The sequence below is a fragment of the Erinaceus europaeus genome, chromosome 2 (assembly GCF_950295315.1).
Source record: "Erinaceus europaeus chromosome 2, mEriEur2.1, whole genome shotgun sequence".
Classification (NCBI taxonomy): Eukaryota; Metazoa; Chordata; class Mammalia; order Eulipotyphla; family Erinaceidae; genus Erinaceus; species Erinaceus europaeus.
The window spans coordinates 151,497,552-151,520,260 of NC_080163.1; the positions used below are offsets into that span (position 1 = coordinate 151,497,552).

The window sequence follows — 22,709 nt, forward strand, 5'->3', positions numbered from 1 at the left end:
TTTCTTTCTTTCCTTCTTTCTGTTATTTGATAGGATAGGGAGTGTGGGAAGGGGAGGGGAGATAGAGAGGGAGACCTGCAGCACTGCTTTACTGTTCGTGATGCTTCACCCCACAAGTGGGGACTGGGGAATTGAATCTAGTTCCCTGTGCATGGTATTGTGTGCACTCTATTGGGTGCTGCCCCCACTTAATACCCCACCCCCATCTCCTATCACATTTAGAAGAAAGACACCGAGAAGGTCTGGTCTCCTGATACCCATTTGTAGCAGAGCGGGGTCACCAGTTCAGCTGGGCTGAGGTCCTCTGGTCTGACTCAGCCCTTCTTTGCCCTGGCCCCTGTGACATGTGTGTGTGCTGCTGCCTGGGCTGAGGGCCCCTGAGCTTCTCCGCAGTCACGGTGATCTCAGCTGTCATCTCATAGGCAGACCTGGGCCTGCGATTGCGTTTTGTGTGGTGTGGGACAATTTGCTGTGTGGTTTTGATAGACTCACTTCACCTTTCTGGGCCTCATTTTTCATTCATTCATCCATCCATCCATCCATTCATTCATTCATTTTTTTCTTTTCTTTATTTTATTATTATTCTTTTAAATTATGTTTGTATGAGAAAGGGAGAGAACCCAGAGCACGAGTCCATCATTTGTGATTGTATATTGCTTTTGTCTTTCTTTTCTTTTCTTTTTTTTTAAAGATTTTATTTATTTATGAGAAAAGATAGGAGGAGAGAGAAAGAACCAGACATCACTCTAACACATTTGCTGCTGGGGATTGAACTTGGGACCTCATGCTTGAGAGTCCAAAGCTTTATCACTGCGCCACCTCCCGGACCACAATTTTGTCTTGTTTTGATGTGGTGCTGGGCATCCAACCAGGGCCTCACACACACAGGACATGCACTGACCCATTGGGACAGCCCCCCACCCCCTGGGCCTCCCTCTTCTTGTCTCCCTACACACACACACACACACACACACACACAACACACACACACACACACATACACACAACACCAGGGTTGTCTGAAGACCCTCAGGCAGAAGTGCTCTTGTCTATCTAGGACACTTTACTTGGTCAAAAACCAACAACAGGTGCTCAGGCTGTCCTCCATGCTTTCCTCTGCACATTCTGTTCCTCCTTCCTACATGTCCTTCCCCACCACTTCCTCATGGTCGGCTCATCATCCTGGAGGAGCGGCTTACAGGCCACCTCCTCCAAAAAGTCCTCCTTCCTTGTCAGAATTGTGACTGGGTCCTCTGCAGCCACTTACTCCAGTGCATGCCTCAGGTTGGGGGTGTTCACAGGATGTGGGGTGCCTGCCCCTGTGCTGGGAGCCTCTTGCGGGTGAGGCTTGCTCTTGGGCATCCCCGTGTCAGAGTCCCGGCACAGAGAATACTCAGCACTGCTAACCTCATCCTTCTGCCCCTCGGGTCACAGTGTCCTGCTGGATAGCTATCTGGTGTCACCAGTCAGCGAGGACCTGAGTGAAATTAGTGGGGCCGAGTCCAGGAGGGCCTCTCTTCAGGTACGTCCAGGGGCACTGGTGGCAGGGGTGGTGATTTCCGGTGGGTGGGATGCCCACTGGTCAGAGGGCAGCAGGGTGGTGGGTGCTGGGTGGCTCACACATTCCAGGCTCGGCTGGTGCTCTTGAAGGTTTGGGTGACACAGGTATGGGTGGCAGGTATGTGGACCTGGAGTCCAGTCCTCAAATGCTGTGTGATCCTGGGCAGGGCACCTCCCCACTCTGGGCGTCAGTGGCTGGCTTTGTAGCAAGGTTTAGAGCCCCCTCCTCAGGGTGCTATACTGAGTTGTATCCTGTGGAGGGTAGTGCTGGGTGCTGAGTGCCAAGGCGGCAGCTTTAGTGGCTTTGTCCCTTCATCCAGGGCTGCCTGAGAAACTCCCCTCCTTGCATGTGACAGGGTCAAGCATGGGGGCCTAGGATTGTTGTGTGCACTGTCCTGGAAGCAGGTCTCACCCTAGGGGCTGGGCTGGGCAAGGGCCTGGGTGGGTGGCCACAGCTTCTGGTTCCACTGGATTTTGTTTTGTTTTGTTTTGTTTTGTTTTGTTTTGCAGGAGCTGCAGGAGGAGGCCGTGGCCACCAGCCCAGAAGGTAGGTCTGAAGTGGATGTGCAGAAGAGCTTCTGAGACACTTTCAGGTTGAGGGCAACCGCTCTCTCTCCATTCATCTCCACCCTCTCCATTTCTCTCCGTCTCCACTTCCCCACAGCCTTTCACCTGCCCCCACCCACAGGCCTCTCAGGGACACATTACCAGAACCTAATGGTGCATTTCAAAGGCCCGAGGGTAGTGGTAGTACTCCTGGGTATATACACCACAGCTGCTGCTGCTTCTCCTTCTTCTTTTTATTTATTGCCACAAGGGTTATGAATGTACCATTCCTGGAGGCCAGTTTCCCCCCTTTTTTTCCTTTCTGTTTTATTTGATGGGACAGAGAGAAATTGAGAGGGTTAGGGGAGATAGAGAGGGAGAGAGAAAGAGAGACACCTGCAGACCTGCTCCATAGCTCTTGAAGTTTTCTCCCTGCAGGCGGGGAGCAGGGGCTTCAACCCTGGTCCTTCCACATGGCAGTAAGTGCACTTACCTGGGCGCATCACCACCTGATCCCCCTACACCACAGCTTCTTCATTCCATCAGTGTGGAGCATTTATTCTAAGTGAAATAAGTCAGGGAAGAGAGGCCAATTTCTCAAGATTTCATTCCAGTGTGGAATATAAAGAAACAAATGGGAAGAGCTGGGTGGTACACCCAGTTAAGCACACATAGTACTAAGCGCAAGGATCTGCACAAGGATTCAGGTTCAAACCCCAGCTCCCCACCAGCAGAGGGGACACTTAACAATTGGCAAAGCAAGTCTGTAGATGTCTGTCTTGTTCTCTCCCTCTCTATCTCCTCCTCTCTCAATTTCTCTCTGTCCTGTCTGATAAAATGAAAAAGATGGCCACCAGGAGCAGTGGATTCATAATGCTGGTACCAAGCCCCATCATTTACCTTGGAGACAAAAAAAAAAAAAAAAAAAAAAAGAAGAAGCAAGTGATCAAAACCCAAATTCTTAGATTTTGATGAGAGATAGAGGTGGCCATCAGAGGGCACGGAGTGCGGCAAGGGAGGTAGACTAGATGGTGGGGGGGGGTTGGAAGCAGACCTTGGTGGTGGCCATGACAAGGTATGCACAGCTGTCAGGATGTGAAGCTTTGCACTTGAAATGAATAGTGCTGTCAACTTCTATACCTAAATCAAGGGGGTGGTGGTGGTGGGGTGAGCATTGAGAAACTGCACAGAGACCCAAGGTCCCCCAGCAGGCACAGGGAACCCTGCCTCCTGTCAGCCCCTTATGGGGAATAGAGCTTTTGGGAGGCCAGGAGCAAGGCATTAGCGCAAACTGAACACACCCCAGGGAAAATTAAGAGCAGAGCTTGCTGAGGGAGTGCCCTGGACTCCACCCTTTTGCTGAGTTTTTTTTTCCTCTTTTTTTATTTATTTATAAAATGGAGATATTGACAAGATCATAGGGTAAGAGGGGTATAATTCCACACAATTCCCACCACCACCGGAACTCCATATCCCACTCTCTCCCCCCTCTTGAAAGCTCTCCTATTCTTTATCCCTCTGGGAGTATGGGCCCAGGGTCATTATGGGGTGCAGAAGGTGGAAGGTCTGGCTTCTGTAATTGCTTCTCCACTGAACATGGGCATTGGCAGGTTAAGCCATACTCCCATCCTGTCTTTCTCTTTCCCTAGTGGGGCAGGGCTCTGGGGAGGTGAATTCCAGTACACATTGGTGAGGTTGTCTGCCCAGGAAAGTCAGGCTGGGATCATGGTAGCATCTGGAACCTGGTGGTTGAAAAAGAGTTAAGATATAAAGCAAAAAAAATTGTTGACTAATCATGAACCTAAAGTCAAGAATATTGCAGATAAAGATTTTGGGGTCTTTTGTTTTGGAAAAAGGTAGTAGGTCTATTTTAGGTATATTCTAAGGGGCCCATGACTTTACTAGTTTTTGCCTGCATCTGACAGCTAATATGCAATGTTTTTATTGTTGTTAAGAACTCCAGGCTTTGACCAGCATACACATTTTGCTATTATGTACCACCCCATCCCACTGCATCCTTGAGAACTCCACAGACAGTGAGGACCTAGCCATTTGGTGAATGGACACCAAGTTCTGACCTGTCTCCCTGTCTCTCAGATCATCTGAGAGACATGACCTCAAGCCCTGGTTCTCCGATGCAACAGCACATGGGAACCATTTGAGGGAGACTTTGATATTCTGATTGGAGCCAGATTCATCCATGCGGCTGAATCAAAATCTCTGGGGACGGCATATACACAGCTTAGGTTATGAGTCAGGGCCCTAGGAAAAGTGCCTGCTTCTAGATGGAAGTGAAACTGACTGAGTTTAGAGGTTTCTTTGTGATGGGAAATTCTACCTGGCTGAGAAGCTTGAGTTATGCTAACAAAGCATAGTACAAGCCAGGTTCAAGCCCAGCCTCTCCTATGCTGAAGATAGCTGAAATAGAAGGTTCTATCTGTCTGTCAGCCTATCTATCTATCTATCTATCTATCTATCTATCTATCTATCTATCTATCTATCATCTATCTATCTATCTATCTATCTATCTATCTACCCATCTAATCTATCTATCTATCTATCTATCTATCTATCTATCTATTTATCTATCTATCATTTCTTTCTCCCCCCCCACCTCTTTTGCCTCCAGGGTTATTTCTGGAGCTTGGTGACTGCACTATGAATCCACTGCTACTAGCAGCCATTTTTCTATCCCTTTCTTTCTTTCTTTCTTTCTTTCTTTCTTTCTTTCTTTCTTTCTTTCTTTCTTCTGAATAGGACAGAGAGAAATCGAGAGAGAAGGGAGACATAGAGAGGAAGAAAGAAACCTGCAGCCCTGTCTTACTGCTTGTGAAGTGACCCCCCTGGAGGTGGGGAGCCAGGGGCTTGAACCAGGATCCTTGCGTGGGTTCTTGTGCTTCATACTATGTGCACTTAACCCATTGTGCCACTGCTTGGCCCCCTTCTGCCTCTCTTTTTTTATCTTAAACAAACAAACAAACAAAAACAATTCTTGAGTCTTGAATCTGTGAGTGTAGAAGTCTGAGTTTTGAATTCTTTTTTTTTTAATTTCTTTATTGGGGAATTAATATTTTACATTTGATAGTAAATACAATAGTTTGTACATGCATAACATTTCCCAGTTTTCCATATAATAATACAACCTCCACTAGGTCCTCTGTCATCATTTTTAGAACTGTATTCTCCCCCCCACCCACTCCAGAGTCTTTTACTTTTGTGCAATACACCAACCTGAGTTCTGAATTCTTTGATGTAACTATTTCTCATTTGAAATGGGAAACACTTGCAGTAGCTGGTTAGCAAAGAGAGTGTAAGGAGTCATATGGCTTGGTGATGCCTTCCACGTGTAGTAACCAGAACAAAACTTTTGGGTGTGGCTTCTTTCAGTGCAGGCAGAGGTCTGCTGGTCTGTGTTGGGCCTAGTGGGGAACAACCTCAGATGCCTTGCCTCCCCCCAACTCTCTACTCCTGGTTACAGCCCTGAGGGGTCTGCCCCTGCCCCAGCAGCATGGCTGACCCAGGCCAGGATGTGGAGCTGAATCACCTGGTCCAGGACCGGCTGCCTGATCAGGTGGCCTCTGGGCCTGCACCCCCCAACCTGATGGACCACCTCCCCAATGTGCCCAGCTACTGCCCCCCCATCACCCGCATCCCTGTCCTCGTGTCCCGGAGAACAACCTTGTCCAACTCCAGCTTTGCCAAGGAAACCAGGAGCAACATCCGACGCCTAGGTAGTGTGCCCCTGCCCACCGGATGTTCACGCAGGGTGCTGGGAGCTTCTGCATGGCTTATGCTCTTCCCCGCCTACCTGTGTGGCGTGGCCATGGCCTGGGGCTGTGAAAACTGCTCCAGTCTCTGCTACTATGTGCCTTCAGCTTGCTTTGAGGTGACTTGGAGGACTCTCATCCCTTTCTCCTCATTGCCCCAAACTCCAACTACACAATTACCAGTTCCTTTTTCTGGGTATAATCACTCACACCCTAGCCTAAATAAGCCACACAGCTCTCTAAGCCAAGACTTCGGTCAGAAAGAGAGAGAGAGAAAGCTTGGTGGCAGAGGAGAATGAGTAGAGTGAAATGTAGCAGAAGAAAACATGGGTGTGCTTTTCAGACAGAATCAGTTATACTCGAGCATTTGCCGAAAGCTGGATTATTTATTTATTTATTTTTGACCAGAGCACTGCTCAGCTCAGGCTTATGGTGGTGTTGGGGATTGAACCTGGGAGCTCAGAGCCTCAGGTATGAAAGTCATTTGCATAACCATTATGCTCTCTCCCCAGTTCTGAGGGCTGGACTTATTGAAGACCCCCTCCCCCAATTTATCTGATGGAGAATGCCAATGTAGTAATATTTAAATATAAACTCAAATCTTGATTACATGCTAGTACATCATCAATAACTTGTTTAAATCTTTTTAAAATTTCTTTGTTGGGGGATTAATGGTTTATAGTCGACAGTAAAATGCATAACATGCATAACATTTGTACATGCAAAACATTTCCATATAACAATGTAACGCCCACTAGGTCTTCCTCTGCCATCATGTTCCAGGCCCTGAACCCTCCCCCCCACCCATCCCAGAGTCTTTTACTTTGGTGCAATACACCAACTCCAGTCCAAGTTCTGCTTTGTGTTTTCCCTTCTGATCTTGTTTTTCAACAGGAGACTGTTGCTACCTATACTCAACAAACTTGTCTGGGAAGGGGGCTGTATGTGTGTTTACGGATGGGGGGAAGAGTACTCACAGGCAGAGGAGCGGTGTGACAGGGACTGATGCAGAAAATTGGCCTGTTTGGGATTTCTGTGGGGGCCTCTGGGCTTGGGCTGCTCATTTCCCGGGGACCTAGTGCCCAGGGACTCTCTGGTGCTTCTGAGCTTCTGTTCCAGACCAGACCTGCCTGCTTCCCCTCCTGACATAGCGGGCACAGAGAGCTCAAATCAGAAGGCTGGTGGGACCAGGTGACTCCCCTGATAAGAGAGCCACGTGTGTCCTTGTCTGTCTCCCACTTCTTCTTCTTCTTCTTCTAGCATTTGCCCTTCTTCCGTAGCCAGTCAACAGCATCAGGTTGAGCCTGATGTAAAGTTTCGAGACCTCCTTTGAATCTGGAGAGGTGGCAGTCATTGACTATGTGGGTCATAGTCTATCTGGAGCCGCAGGGGCAGTTCGGGTCGTCTCTGGCTCCCCAGCGATGGAACATAGCGGCGCACCGGCCATGGCCTGTTCGATAGCGATTGAGGAGGGCCCAATCATAACGTGCTAGGTCAAAGCCGGGTTGACGCTTGCAGGGGTCTGTGATGAGGTGTTTGTTCTTTACCTCAGCTGACTGCCAACTCTGTTTCCAAGAGTCTGGAACAGAGAAGTTCAGTGTAGGCATAGGGGACCAGATTGGGTGACGAGACGTCAAGCGTTGAACAGGGTGGGCGAAGATATCCGCGTATATTGGCAGGTCCGGTTGAGCGTAGACGTGGAAAATGAACTTAGATGATGCTGCATCCCGACGAATATCTGGCGGGGTGATGTTGCTAAGAACTGGCAGTCATGGAACCGGGGTGGAACGGATGGTTCCAGAAATTATCCTCATGTCTCCCACTGATTAAGGTGGGCACAGAGGGGTGGCATATGGCCAGTCTGGCGACATAACATGACAGCCCCTTCCTGACTTAGCCTTCTTCCTGGCATCCAGTCACCCTGAAGGTCTAGCTGGCATCCTTCCCCACACATACTTCCATGACTTCTGCTGTTTCCTGCTCCACTTCTACTTTTATTTTCCTGTTCTCATTCTTTTAGGACATTCATTTGTTCCTTCAGTCAGATGTCTTGAAGCAGAAGACATTGTGTCACTGCTTAGATGGAAAGCCAGTATACCTTGCCGGCAGTAAGACTCTCCCAGGAGCACAGAGCACTAGTCCTGCAGATGGCCTGCTGCTCTTCCATCACCTCCACACACATCCCCGCCCCCACTGGCCATTAAGTGGGACAGAGTATGTCATAGGGGTGCTGAGGCCAAGGTGGCACTTGCCTTCCTCTCTGCTGTCCAGGATCTTGAGAGGGCTGAAGGAGACCATTGATATCTCTCTCTCTCTCTCCCTCTCCCCTCCCCCTCCTCTTCCCCCTCTCCCTTCTCTCCCCCTCCCCTCTCCCCTTCCCCCTTCCCCTCTCTCCCTCTCCCCATCCCTCCCCCTCTCCTTTTCTCCCTCCCCCTCCCCTTCCCCCTCTCCTTCTTTCCCTCCCCCTCCCCCTCCCCCCTCCTCTCTGTCTCTCTGCTACCCCTTTGCCCTGTCTGCCTTATTCCAAATGATTATCATCTCTCTCCGACACACACCCCCACACCCCCACACCCCCACAGAGCTGGGACCTTTTTCAAGTAATTTCGCTGTTTTTGTGCTTCCTTATCATTCAGATACAGTGACAGAGAGGGAGGGAGGGGGCTGGGTGGTGGTGCATCTGGCTGAGCACACATTTTACAATGCGCAAGACCCGAGTTTGAGCCCCTAGTCTTGATGTGCAGTGGGAAAGATTCATGAGTGGTTGAAGCAGTGTTGCAGTATTTCTCTGTCTCTCTCCCTCCCTATCACCCCCTTCCTTCTAGGTTTCTGGCTGTCTCTATCAAATAAAGATAATTATTAAAAAAAAAAAAACCTAAGAGAAAGAGAGAGAAAGAGGGAGAGGGAGAGGGAGAGGGAGAGGGAGAGGGAGAGGGAGGGAGGGAGGGACACCATAGCGCCCTGGCACTCCCTTGTGGTCCCAGGATACATCCCCTACCTGGTGAGCTGGGTCTCCTCTTCTTTGAATGATCATGTCTTCCTGGGCCCTGGGAGGCTCATGCTTTGGAATTGCCTTCAGTGACAGAGTGAGAGTAGAACCGGCTGTGGTGTGACACATGATGACAGTGCAGACATGCTTGGAAGAATCCCCCCACCCCACCTTAGAGATGAAGCTTGGTGCCCTCCCACTGAGACTGATTTTCAACAGAGGCCTCTGTGTACACCCCAGCCAGTGACCCTAGCCCATGGGGACAGCAATAACCAAGCCTGATGGTGTGGGTGGGAAGGGTGGCAGTTAGTCACATGTCAAACATGTAGAGTTTATACAGACGGGTGCCTGGCAGGCACATGGGAAGAGCTGGACAGGAAATGCTGTTATCCTCTAAGCCAATTCAATCATGCAACATCACTCTTCATATCTGTAATGACATCCTCCTTATTCTACTAATCACTTTAACATAAACCCATGTGATGTCTATTTTGGGTTTCCATTCTGTCAAGCTGGCAGGAAATGAAATCCCGGGTTTGGGATTTGGGCTTGCTCTTCCCCTGGGGCCATGAAGGTGGGAGGCTCTTAGAACAGAGCAGTAAAGGTGTGGCCCCATCTCAGGGCATGGATCCTTGCCTCTCAGAGGTTGAGTTGATCCAGTCTAGGGGCTCCTGGCATGTACACAAACAAGGAAATACCAAGATGGGCACCCAGACGGGGTATCACAGACTACAAAGACACCCCATTACACTTGATTGGCAGAAGCTTTCAAATGTCCTTGGGGAGCAGAAAGTCTTTGAGATGGGAAACAGGCCCAGAAAGTGGAAGCAGCTGAGCTGGTTCCAAGAACCTGGGTTCCCCCAGGTTCCCCATGACTATCCCCTGACCCCCAGGAAACCAGACTGCATCTAAGGGCTCCCATGGCTTTGGTGGCTTCATGAGCTTCTTTGGTGGTTTCTGGGCTGGTGTGAGGGTGACTGTGGCCCTTGGAGGGTCCTGGACTGTGCATTCTTGTCTTCTCTGCATGAAGCTCTTCTGCATGCCCAGATAGACATGCTTGTTTTGAGAATTTAACCCCTGGCTGCTCTGACTCTGTCCTTTTCCTTCCCCCACAGTGGCAGCCACACAGCAGCACCCGGAGGTACGGGTTGAAGATGCTGACGCTGACAGCCACCCCCTCATTATGGAAGAGAGCCCACCCTCACCTGAGCTGCCACCACCTTCTCCCGCCACATCGGACACCCTTGCTGTCCCAGGATCAGCCATGGGGACCCACAGGTCACCTTTTAGACCTCTTTCTTTCTTTCTTTCTTTCTTTCTTTCTTTCTTTCTTTCTTTCTTTCTTTCCTTCCTTCTTTTGCCTCCAGGGTTATTGCCTGCACTGTGAATCCACTGCTCTTGGAGGCTGTTTTTTTCCTTTTGTTGCCCTTGTTGTTTATTGTTGTTGTTATTATTGTTGTTCTTGCTGTCATGGTTGTTGGATAGGACAGAGAGAGATGGAGAGAGGAGGGGAAGACATAGTGGGAGAGAAAGATAGACACTCGCAGACCTGCTTCACTGCTTGTGAAGCGACCCCCTGCAGGTGGGGTGCCTGGGGCTTGAACTGGGATCCTTATGCTGGTCCTTGTGCTTTGTGCCATGTGTGCTCAACCCACCGTACTACCTCCTGGCACCCTAGGCTTCCTTTTTTAATGCTTCTTTTCTTGTTGATGGGTCAGTGTCAGAGGGAGGAAGCAGCTGGCCCAAAGTCACTCAACAAGTACATGTCAGAACTGGGACTTTAGCCACTTGCTTCCCCACCCCACCTCCCACTCCTCTAAAGAAGTCCTGTTCTCAGTGCCTCAACTGTGCCCTTGAAATGACAGGGCTTATTAACTAATGCTGTTACATCATGCAATGGGATTGCCAAAGGTCACACTAGAAAAATGATAATCTATAGAGGCCAGGCGATGACGCACCTGGTTAAGCACTCACATTACAATGCATGAGGACCCAGGTTCAAGCCCCTGGTTCCCACCTGTGTGGGAAAAGCTTCACAAGTGGTGAAGCAGGGCTGCAGGTGTCTCTCTGTCTTTTTCCTTCTTCTTCTCCTTCTCCTCCTCCTCCTCCTTCTTCTTTTTGCTTCCAGGTTATCACTGGGTCTCAGTGACTGCACTATGAATCTACTGCTCTTGGAGGCCATTTTTCCCATTTTGTTGCCCTTGTTGTTGCTATTATTATTATTGCCATTGCTGTCTTTGTTGTTGGATAGCACAGAGAGAAATTGAGAGAGGAGGGGAAGACAGAGAGGGGGAGAGAAGGATATAGACACCTGCAGGCCTGCTTCACTGCTCATAAAGTGACCCCCCCTGCAGTAGGGGGCTCCTTATGCCAGTCCTTGTACTTCATGTCATGTGTGCTTTAAGCCACTGTGCTACCACCCAGCCCTCATTTTTTTCCTTCTTTATCTCCCTTTCCCCTACTCAATTTTCTCTTGTTTATATCCAATAATAAATAGAGAAAAATAAAAATGACCATTTGCAGTTCCACCCCACTGGTGGGTTTTCATTTTTTTTAAAACCTTTTTTTTTTTTTTTTGCCATCAAGACTATCGCTGGGGCTTGGTGCTGGCACTATGAATCCACAGCTCCTGGTGACGAATCTCCACCCCCGTTCTATTTTATTTTTATTTGACAGGACAGAGAAATTGGGGGGGGGGAAGGGTAGCTAGAAAGGGGGAGAGAGAAAGATAAATACTCCTCATGAGGCATTCTTCCTGCAGGTGGGAAGCGGAGGGAGATAGAGAGAAATTGAGAAGGAAGAAGGAGAAAAGGAAAAATAGAGAGACAGATCTCTAGCACTGTTTCACAGCTTGTGAAGCTCTCCCCTGCAGGTTGGTATTGGGGGATTGAACCCCAGGTCCTTGTGCTATAATGTGTGTGCTTTACTGGGTACACCACTCACTGCATGGCCTCCTGCCTCCTTTTTTCACACTGTATTTGTGGCCCCTATGCTTCCATGTGGCATTAATTGAAGGAGGAATCTGGATGGCATCTCATTCAAGATTGCCTTCGCTTAGAGATCCTCTTTCTACACTGTCAGGCGGTCTCCTTAGCATTCGTGCATGATGGCTGTGCAGTTGTTGTCTTGCAGCCTCTTATCCAGAATAGAGATGGAATGTTCAATCCATCTCTGGATTGAACATTTGTTCAATCCAAGATTGAACAAATGTTCAATCTTTCATTGAACATTGTCCATGATGACTCCTCCCAAGTCTCTTTGGTCTTCTACTTTCTGTCCTGGGCTCCTTTCTAAAGACTGAGATTTTTGGTCCCCCCCACCTTTTTCTTTTCATCACTGGTGCTTCAGTGCTCTAGACCAGCTTTTTCAAATAGAAGGACAGAGGCAGAGGGAAAGATCTGAAAGCTTCCTTCAGTGCAGTAGGAGCAGGGCTGGAACCTGGATCCATGCATGACAAAAGCAGGTGTACTATCCAAGTGAGCGATCGGCCTTCCTGGTCAAATTTGCACACATTTTTATGCCTCCTGAGTCAGATGAGTTGCTCTATGATGACAGGTGATTTGAGGCAAGTTAGTGAGGGTTCTGTTTACTGTAGTTGACAAACTGTGAAGGGCCATTCAGTGCACTGTGAAGGACTATATTTAAACTAAAAGTGCTTTTCCTGCTTTGGCTGAACTGAGAGAATGTTCCTTTCTTCCTTCCTTTCTCCTTCTTTCTTTCTTTCTTTCTTTCTTTCCTTCTTTCTTTTTCTTAATTAGTTTCTGTTGTCATCCACAAGCCCCAAAGTAATTTCTCGGCTGAGGCTAGGAGCCTGACAGAACAGGGAGATGGTTGGGTATAGCAAACTGAAGGCGCTCTGACTTTAATATGAAAAAAAAAAAAGAGTCATAATCTCTCACAGACCTGAATCATAATTCCATCAATACTCATGTTTAATTCACTACATTGAGCACAGAAAACAGCAGAAGAAATGGGGCTACTATGGTGACAGACATCAGGTTTACCACTCTGTTCCTGTCGTGTGTGTGTGTGTGTGTGTGTGTGTGTGTGTGTGTGTGTGTGTGTGTAAACTACGCAGACTCATTTTGGGGTGATATATAGGGAATGAAGTCTTCTTGAGACTAGAATTGAAGGCTCTTACCTTCTGCTTATGGACTGAGCCTTGGAGCCTCTTCTTACCTCTATCTTTCATTCATTCATTTGCAAATATTTGTTGCACATATTCATGTGCCAGACTCTACTCTAGGTGTTGAGGAAGGCTGACAAAACTCAGCCTTCACTGAAGTGGCATTCTAGTGGGGCCAAGATAGACAATGAACAATAATCAAGCTAACAGGACTACCATAGAAGTTACTGAATTGAATGTGACTTTGACACACTAGGAAAACCTGTCCCTGAGCTTGGCTCCAAGAGGGGAGAATTCTTTAATTCTTTGTTTTTCAAAATTTTCTTTATTGTCACCAGGGCTATTGCTGAGGCTCAGTGTTTACACTAAGAATACCAACTCATTTCTTTTCTTTTCTTTTATCTCAGAGAGACACAGAGAAATTGAGGACAGGGGAAGAGAAAGAGGGAGAGAGATAGGGATTGTAGCACTGCTTCACAACTTCTGAAGCTTCCTCCCTGCAGGTGGGGACTGGGGAATTGAATCTGGGTCTTTGTGTATGATAAGGTGTGCTCTCTACTGGGTGTGCTACTGCCCAATTCCAAGGGGAGAATTATTATTATTTTTTCCCTCCAGGGTTATTGCTGGGGCTCGGTGCCTGCACCACGAATCCACTGATCCTGGAGGCCATTTTTCCCCTCTTTGTTGCCCTTGTTGTTTTATCATTGTTGTGGTTATTATTGTTGTTATTGTTGCTGTCATTGTTGTTGGATAGGACAGAGAGAAATCAAGAGAGGAGGAGGAACAGAGAGGGGGAGAGAAAGGCAGACACCTGCAGACCTGCTTCACCACCTATGAAACAACTCCCCTGCAGGTGGGGAGCTGGGGGCTCGAACTGGAATCCTTACGCTGGTCCTTACGCTTTGCGCCATGTGTGCTTAACCCAGTGCATTACCGCCCGACTCCCTCAAGGGGAGGATTCTAATATCTGATGAGAGAGGCCAGGGGGTTGCCTGAGGGCAAGGCCAGAGTAAGCATTGGGAATAACCCGATGGGAACCAAAAAGCCACAGAAGCCACAGGCCTGTCAAAAAGGCATGTGGACAAGGCTCTCCTCCCCACTTACAGCTATGGTTTGATGTGAATCCAGCTTACCAGTTAGTTGTCAGATATGAGATATGGGCAAAGTCACTGAGCCTCCCTAGGCCTCCACTTTCCCATTATAAGACAGATACAAGATACTACGTGTTGATGGGCCTGAGAATTAATGACACCAATGCCTGTGTGGTACTGGGCATAGGGCCAGGCACAAGGCAGTTCTAGGTGAGCAGATTTGCTCATTGGATTCTATATGCCAGGTTCTGGGATGGTGCATGGGGTGGGGGGAGCAGTCTGTGCTCTGCAGGCTCAGAAGAAGCATTGGGCTGGGTGCAGAGAGATGGAGTGTAGGTCCTGGCTGTGAGGATCCCAGTCTTCTCCTCCTCTACCCTTTCCCCTCACCCTCTTCCCTCTCCTCCTTCTCTTTTTTTTTTTTTTTTTTTGGTCCCAGTCTTCTCTATGGTTGTCCTTTTACAGTATGAGAGAGGAAAGGTCCATGAATGTTTCTAGCCTGAGCAAGCTAGACAGAAGGCAATAGAATCATTTCAGAACCTTCTGGAATAAAGTTGATACTGCACACCCTACCTCCCATGTCTCTGAGAAAGCTCCAGGGGTGGGACCCTGGGTCACAGGGGCTGAGCATGGGAAGAGTGTCAGGTGGAGTCAGAACTAAACATCTGACCAAGACCCCAGTGGCCCCCACAGGCAGCTTTCTGTGGTAGATTTACACAGAGTGACAAGGGTTGGGGGTTGAGGGAGGGCTTCAGGTTTACTTAGTCGTCATTCATCATTCAAGGAACTTGGAGCTTCCAGATGGGTTGGAGCTTGCCCAGGGTCACCCTGTGATCTGAGGACCAGACTCCATGTCCCTGGGGCACATTCTAGTGACTGATGTGGCAGAGGATGAAGGAGGGGTGAGTGGGGGTGGGCAGCCACTTTAGCCTGAGATGGGGGCGGGAGAAAAACATTTAGGCTCCGACCCAAGTGGGTGATATGTATTTTGTTCTGTCACATTTTACAGAGGGGGGAGGGACTGAGGTGGCTCAGGGAGGTTAAGTGACTTGCCAAGGTCTGTGATGTAAGCTCAAATCTGCCTGATGAGTGATAGACCTACCAAGGCCATACTGCTTGTTTTTCTGTTAGGACAGTAAGTGAGTGTGAAAACTGTGTCCCACAGATGGCTGCCCCCTCACCCCTTCCATCTCCCTGCAGAAAGTTGAGGGCCCTCTGGAAGCATAGGCCCTTGTTTTAGCTCTACCCAGGTCTCGTCTGGGGGCAGGGGTCACTTGCAGCCTCCTGACCTTGCTGAAGGCTCCATCCATGTTTGTTTCTTGCAGGAAGAAGCTGCCTTCCCAAGATGATGAAGCTGAAGAGCTTAAAGCGTTGTCACCAGCTGAGTCCCCTGTGGTCGCCTGGTCGGACCCCACCACCCCACAGGGCACTGAGTGAGTATGGGCACCTCTGGGGTCTCAGAGAGTCAGAAGAAGTCAAAGACAGTAAGTGGAAATTCATGATGGTGGAGCAGTGCTTTGGACGTTCTAGTGCTCACTCATAAAAAGAAAAGAAAAGAAGAGAAAAGAAGAGAAGAGAAAAGAAGAGAAGAGAAGAGAAGAGAAAAGAAAAGAAAAGAAGAGAAAAGGAAAAAGGCTGAGGAGATGGCATTGTGGTTATGTAAGACTTCATGCCTAAAGGTCTGAGGTCCCAAGTTCAGTCCCCAACACCACCATAAGCCAGAGCAGAGCAGTTCTCCGGGGTGGGGGTGGGGGAAGAGATATGAAGAGAGAGAGAGAGAGAGAATGTCTCAGATGTCAGGGGTCAAGTTCTAAGCTACATGTTTTAGCTCAGTGGAGGACTCTGTTTCACAGAGTCACTCAGGCACCCAGATGACAATGGTTTCCACAGTGCAGCCCATCCAGACTGGGAGAATGTCAAGCCACACTTCGCTGTGGAGCCTGGACCTGCACGCAGTGTCTGCACGTACACATCCAGCAAGAGCAGGCATGGCCCTGAGGGGAGCTGTGGTCCCTTTGGGAGACTACTCCTGTGCCCACCACATCTGGAAGGCTGGTCTCATTAAGGCACCACACCAGCTGTTTCCAGCCTGACTTCCTCAGCTGAGCACAAGAATTTCTTCATGTATGAAAAAGCAATTGGGGAGTCGGGCGGTAGCGCAGTGGGTTAAGTGCACGTGGCGCAAAGTGCAAGGACTGGTGTAAGGACCCGGGTTTGAGCCCCTGGCTCCCCATCTGCAGGGGAGTTGTATCACAGGCAGTGAAGCAAGTCTGCAGATGTCTTTCTCTCCCCCTCTTTGTCTTCCCTTCCTCACTCCATTTCTCTCCATCCTATCCAACAACGATGACATAAGTACCAGTAACAATAATAACTACAACATCAATGAAAAACAACAAGGGCAACAAAAGGGAAAAATAAATAAATATTAAAAAAAAAAAGAAAAATCAATTGATGGGCACTCTTTTTTTTTTTTTTTTTGGTTTTGTTTTCAAGGTTATTGCTGAGGGTTGGTGCCTGTACCACAAATCCACTGCTCCCGGAGGCCTTCTCCCGGAGGCCATTGCTCTTGTTGTTTATTGTTGTTTTTTGTTGGATAGGACAGAGAAATCGAGAGAGGAGAGGAAGAGAGAGGGGGGAGAGAAAGATAGACACCTGCAGACATGCTATATCACTTGTGAAGCGACTCCCCTGCAGGTGGGGAGCCTGGGGCTCGAACCAGGGTCCTTAGGCCGGTTCTTGCACTTTGTGCCATGTGCACTTAACCCACTGCACTATCACTGGCCCCCGCACCCGGGGCACTCCTTTTATACACAGCTCAGCAAAGTGGCCACAACCAAGTCACTCAGAGAGTTGGTTCATGTGCCCTTCTAGCTCCCTACTGAGTAGGAAGTCAGGCAGGCTGGCAGGTTTTTGCTCTATCTTGGTCTAACTCCTTCTCTTGCTGCAAATTCAGAAGGGTTAAGACTTAAAGTTAGAGCATAAGCACAAAGCCAAAGGTATATGTGCAGCATCTGTACTGTTTCTTCCACTAGCTGGTTTTTTTAAAAAAAATATTATTTTATTTAATTTACTTTTAATGTGAAAGAGATATAAAGGGAAAGGTACACAGAAAGAGAGAGACCAGTGGTACTGGGGATTGAACCTGGGAGCTCAGAGCTTCAGGCATGAAGTCTTTTGCAGAATCACTAAGCTCTCCTCAGCCTCCACTAGCTCATTCCTAAATTCATGAAAGGAGCCCCACCTCCTCGCTGATCTATCCTGGACTTGCATCTTGTTTTTTATTTATTTATTTATTAATTATTTTTATTTATTTAATTTAATTTATTTATTCCCTTTTGTTGTCCTTGTTGTTTTATTGTTGTAGTTATTATTGATGTCGTTGTTGTTGGATAGGACAGAGAGAAATGGAGAGAGGAGGGGAAGACAGAGAGGGGGAGAGAAAGACAAGACACCTGCAGACCTGCTTCACCGCCTGTGAAGGGACCTGCCTGCAGGTGGGGAGCCGGGGGCTCGAACCGGGATCCTGACGCCGGTCCTTGAGCTTAGTGCCACCTGCGCTTAACCCGCTGCACTACAGCCTGACTCCCATGGACTTGCATCTTGTATGAGCCCCAAGCTGGGACTAGCAATCCTGAGACTTCTTTCAAGAGTTTCCCCCTAAATAACAAGAGGCTCAAAGTCTTTTCACAATGACCCATCTGAATCAGAGCCTAGGAAATAGCATTTTAAAAAAATTCTCTAATAAAAGAGAAAGAACTAGAGCATCATTCCAGCATATGTGAGCCAATTCAGAACTTCATGCTTGAAAATCCAGCACTCTGTGCCTGAGCTACCTTCTCAGCTGCACACAGAACATTTTTTAAAATCTGGGGCAGTGCACATGGGTTTTATTTCCAGACTGAATATCCTCGGAAGAGATGGTGAAGTGGATTTGATGTTTATGACACCAGAGGGAACGGAAGGGGAGTATCCCCTTCAGACTGGATGGGTCACAGGGACATAGGGATACAGGGACCCTTCCTGCCCACTTGGCTCAGCTTCTGGTGTTACTTCCACAGTGGCCAGGAGCGGGCAGCCTCCACAGCCAGCCAGAACAGCGCCATCATCAATGACCGGCTCCAGGAGCTGGTGAAGCTTTTCAAGGAGCGAACAGAGAAGGTGAAGGAGAAGCTGATTGACCCTGATGTCACCTCTGATGAGGAGAGCCCCAAACCCTGTGAGTTGACCTGGTCAGGGTGGGGTCTCATAAAGCACCTGGGAGTTCATCGGAGAACCGGTTAGGATTCCTAAGAGAAGCCCAGATCCCTACTCTCTGAAATTTGGGATCTTATGTGTACAGGTTTAGCTAGGTTCCCAGGGGGAAACGGAGAAGTCAGAGTTCTGACGAACGGCCCAGGTGTGCATAGTTCCCCTTTCACAGGGCCAGAACCCCCCACTGACCTGCCGCTTCTCTCCCACCAGCAGACAGGTGGCTCACCCTGGGATGTGTCTCATGGTGTCACTCTCAGTTGGTATCTATACCCCACTTTGGAACTAGACAGTCTTATTTTGGACATTCCAGCTGCAATAATCTTAGAAGGCTACCTGAAGGGCTGGGCAGTCTTCTTCTTCTAGTGTTTGCCCTTCTTCCGTAGCCAGTCAACAGCATCAGGTTGAGCCTGATGTAAAGTTTCGAGACCTCCTTTGAATCTGGAGAGGTGGCAGTCGTTGACTATGTGGGTCACAGTCTGTCTGTAGCTGCAGGGGCAGTTCGGGTCGTCTCTGGCTCCCCAGCGATGGAACATAGCGGCGCACCGGCCATGGCCTGTTCGATAGCGATTGAGGAGGGCCCAATCATAACGTGCTAGGTCAAAGCTGGGTTGACACTTGCAGGGGTCTGTGATGAGGTGTTTGTTCTTTACCTCAGCTGACTGCCAGCTCTGTTTCCAAGAGACTGGAACAGAGAAGTTCAGTGTAGGTGTAGGGGACCAGATTGGGTGACGAGACGTCAAGCGTTGAACAGGCTGGGCAGTGGTACAGCTAGTTAAGCACACACATTACAGTGCATAAAGACCCAGGTTAAAGCGCTTGGTGCTCACCTGCTGGGGGAAAGCTTCACATGAGGTGGAACAGTGCTACAGATGTCTCTTTCACCTCTCTCCCTATCTCCCCCTTCCCTCTCAATTTTCCTCTCTCTCTCTCTTTCTCTCTCTCCATATATATGTATATGTAACTTTCAGAGATCTAGGAGGAATTAAGAACCATGCTCTCCTACCTGGAAGATTTTTCAGGTCTGCATAAAGCACAGAGAAGAGCTGTGCTTTAGAATTTATGGTGATTGCCACAGATCTAAAGCTAGAAAGAGAGTGATACTGAACCTATAAGAGCCAATCTCTAGGCCACCAAGAACCATTGCCATCATGTACGGGCAGACTGTGATCTCATCCAATTGCTTGGTGTAGAGATGAAGAAACTAAGATTCCTGCTCTCGGAAACCTAGAGCAATTATTTCCCTGATTTCTGACCCCGGGTGGTGGAAATTCTGGGTATAAAATGCCTCCAGTACTCTGGAGGGAACTCAGGGAGGTCCAAAATCAGACATACACAATCAAGACACTCAAATGAAACATCCAACATGCTCCCCAAATACCACACTCTAAGACTCTAAGAGTGGAAGCTGCCGAGAGCTCTGGGGAGGATGCCCACATGGTGTTAAAGAAAAGCTGTGTGTGTGTGTGGGGTGGTCAAGAGGTAGCGCAGTAGGATAAGTGCACATGGCATAAAGCGCAAGGACTGGTGTAAGGACCCCGGTTCGAGCCCCCGGCTCCCCACCTGCAGGGGAGTCGCTTCACAAGCGGTGAAGCAGGTCTGCAGGTGTCTATCTTTCTCTCCCTCTCTCTGTCTTCCCCTCCTCTCTCCATTTCTCTCTGTCCTATCCAACAATGACATCATCATCAACAACAATAATAATAACTACAACAACGATAAAACAACCAGGGCAACAAAAGGGCAAAAAGTAGCCTCCAGGAAGCAGTGGATTCATGGTGCAGGGGCACCAGCCCTGGCAATAATCCTGGTGGGAAAAAAAAAAGAGAAGCTGTGGGGCTTGCTCTGGGAGAGCACCCTGGTTTCTGTATCTAAAACTATAGCAGGCTGGGGGACTGTGCCAGGCTCCTCTCAGCTTGTGTTACAGGCTCTATAATTGTGATTCTTCTCCCTACATCCTCTCCCTGAGCCCTGAGGCTGGGTCAGATGGTCACCACTGTCATCCCACAGCTCCAGCCAAGAAGCCCCCAGAGCCAGCACCGGAAGTGAAGCCTGAGGCAGGGCAGGTGGAGGAGGAGCACTACTGTGACATGCTCTGCTGCAAGTTCAAACGCCGCCCCTGGAAGAAGTACCGGTTTCCCCAGAGCATTGACCCACTAACCAGTGAGTCCAGTGTGGGCAATGGGTTAAGGAGAGAGGGGTGGTATGAGCATAAGAAGTGGGGGTGGGGTGGGCCGGGCGGTAGTGCAGCGGGTTAAGTGCACATGGTGCAAAGCCCAAAGACCAGCACAAAGTTCCTGTTTCGAGCCCCCGGTTCCCCACCTGCAGGTGGGGGGGGCGTCGTTTCACAAGCAATGAAGCATGTCTGAAAGTGTCTGTCTTTCCCTCCTCCTCTCTGTCTTCCTCTCCTCTCTCGATTTCTTTCTGTCCTATCTAACAACAGTGACAGCAATAACAGCAACAATAATAATAACAATACAACGATACACAACAAGGGCAACAAAAGGGAAAAAATGGCCTCCAGGAGCAGTGGATTCATAGTGCAGGCGCTGAGCCCCAGCAATAAACCTGAAGGCAAACAAACAAACAAACAAAACAACCAGAAGTGGGTCTGGGAGGGCCAGAGAGAAATGGAGAGAAGAGAGAAGAGGACAGAGAGAAATGGAGAGAAGAGGGGAAGACAGAGAGGAGGAGAGAAAGAGAGAGGTCTGCAGACCTGCTTCACCACTTGTGAAGTGACTCCCCTGCAGGTGGGGAGCCGGGGGCTCGAACCACCAGTCCTTGCACTTTGCACCACGTGCACTTAACCCACTGTGCTACTGCCCGACTCCCCCTACTTAGCTGTCTATGAACGAATAATGTCCACATCTGCTGCTTAGAGAACTTTAGTTGACAGGCCCTAGCCACACTTTATTCTAAATCAAAGATGGTTCTACACACACACACACACACACACACACACACACACACACACACACGTACTGTTGTTTACGTTCGGGAGCTCCAGCAGGCCGGGCTAGCTTCGCAGCGGTGAACAGAGACTCGGGGACTCATGGTTGAGCTGTTGGGCGCTATATGTTGTTTTCGCCAGGCTGGCTTCACGGGCGGGTAACAGACGACCCGGGACTCATGGCTGGGTTGTACTCAGTATCTCTTTATTCATGCAGGACGCAGCGCAATCTATACCAAGCTAAGCTAAGCTCTAAAAACTACAAACAATCTTGTCCTTATAAATATACTAGCCCAGCAGGGTGGGAACAGGATGCAACGCAGAGAGGGTGGAGAGAAAAGTGACTGGTGAAAATCAGGGTATGACAAGGAGAGGATCAGGGTGTGACAAGGAGAGGGGGCGGAGCAGGTGAGAATTCTACCACTAAACCACCAATGCCCTGGAGGGAAGGTGGTGCTTGTTAACAGAGGTTATGTAAATAGAATACAGTGTTATGTAAATAGAATGCAGTGTTAAGCAGGGGGGATTTAAACCAAATGAAACAGAAAAGGTTTTTAGAAGTAGAATTAGAAACATACCAACAACGTACGTATGTTATGGAGTTGCCACATACAGGGACATAGGGCTTAGAGGAGAGTGAGGCCAAGTAGAAAGAAGGAGGCTCTCCCCCTGGCCCCGCCATGAAACCTCCTCAAGCTGACTCTAGCTCCTCTGGCATGTTCTTCACTTCTTTCCCCCCAGACCTGATGTACATCCTGTGGCTGTTCTTTGTGGTGCTGGCCTGGAACTGGAACTGCTGGCTGATCCCCGTGCGTTGGGCCTTCCCCTACCAGACGCCTGACAATATCCACCTCTGGCTGCTGATGGATTACCTGTGCGACCTCATCTACCTCCTGGACACCACCTTGTTTCAGATGCGCCTGCAGTTTGTCAGAGGAGGGGACATCATTGTGAGTCACAGGCAGCTGGGAGGGCAGCCAGAGTGGCTGGGGGGGGGGGGGGCGACCCCATGCCCAGAGTCTTTAGGAGACTGAATCTGGATGCTGAGTTAAGATAGCAGGGAAAATGAGCAGGGAAGTCTCATAAATTTCTGTCCATGTCCCCCCCCCCAAAAAAAAAAAATTCAGCTGCTTATTTCACACATCTCAGTCATATTCAAACTATACAGATTAGCTATTTATCATGGGGTGGGCAGTGGTTCCTGGGCCACCTGGTGGAATTAGAGATGGAGAAATGGTCCAGAGAATGGTCCTTTGGTGTGGGTGGGCTTAGTGCAAGTTCTGGCTGCACCATAATTAGCTGTATTGTTTCTCGGAGTCTCTTGTAATCATTCCCTCTCCTTAGCATTTCTGGGTGGATGGGCTGAGCTGAGGTATGCAGAGAATGCTTGACTCCGGTAATGGCCGTCAATCACCATTTTTAGGGCAGGGGAAAGGTGCAA

At 48.9% G+C, this 22,709-nt stretch overlaps 1 protein-coding gene across 1 annotated transcript in view; it reads left to right on the forward strand.

Moving 5' to 3' along the window:
• CNGB1 (cyclic nucleotide gated channel subunit beta 1) overlaps positions 1-22,709 on the forward strand; it is an 80,851-nt gene that overhangs the window by 31,732 nt on the left and 26,410 nt on the right. The window contains 8 exon segments of the mRNA XM_060172105.1: positions 1,435-1,522; positions 2,071-2,107; positions 5,592-5,837; positions 9,975-10,137; positions 15,399-15,506; positions 18,132-18,289; positions 20,329-20,481; positions 22,010-22,218. Of these exon segments, the coding sequence (XP_060028088.1) occupies positions 1,435-1,522; positions 2,071-2,107; positions 5,592-5,837; positions 9,975-10,137; positions 15,399-15,506; positions 18,132-18,289; positions 20,329-20,481; positions 22,010-22,218 (1,162 nt within the window).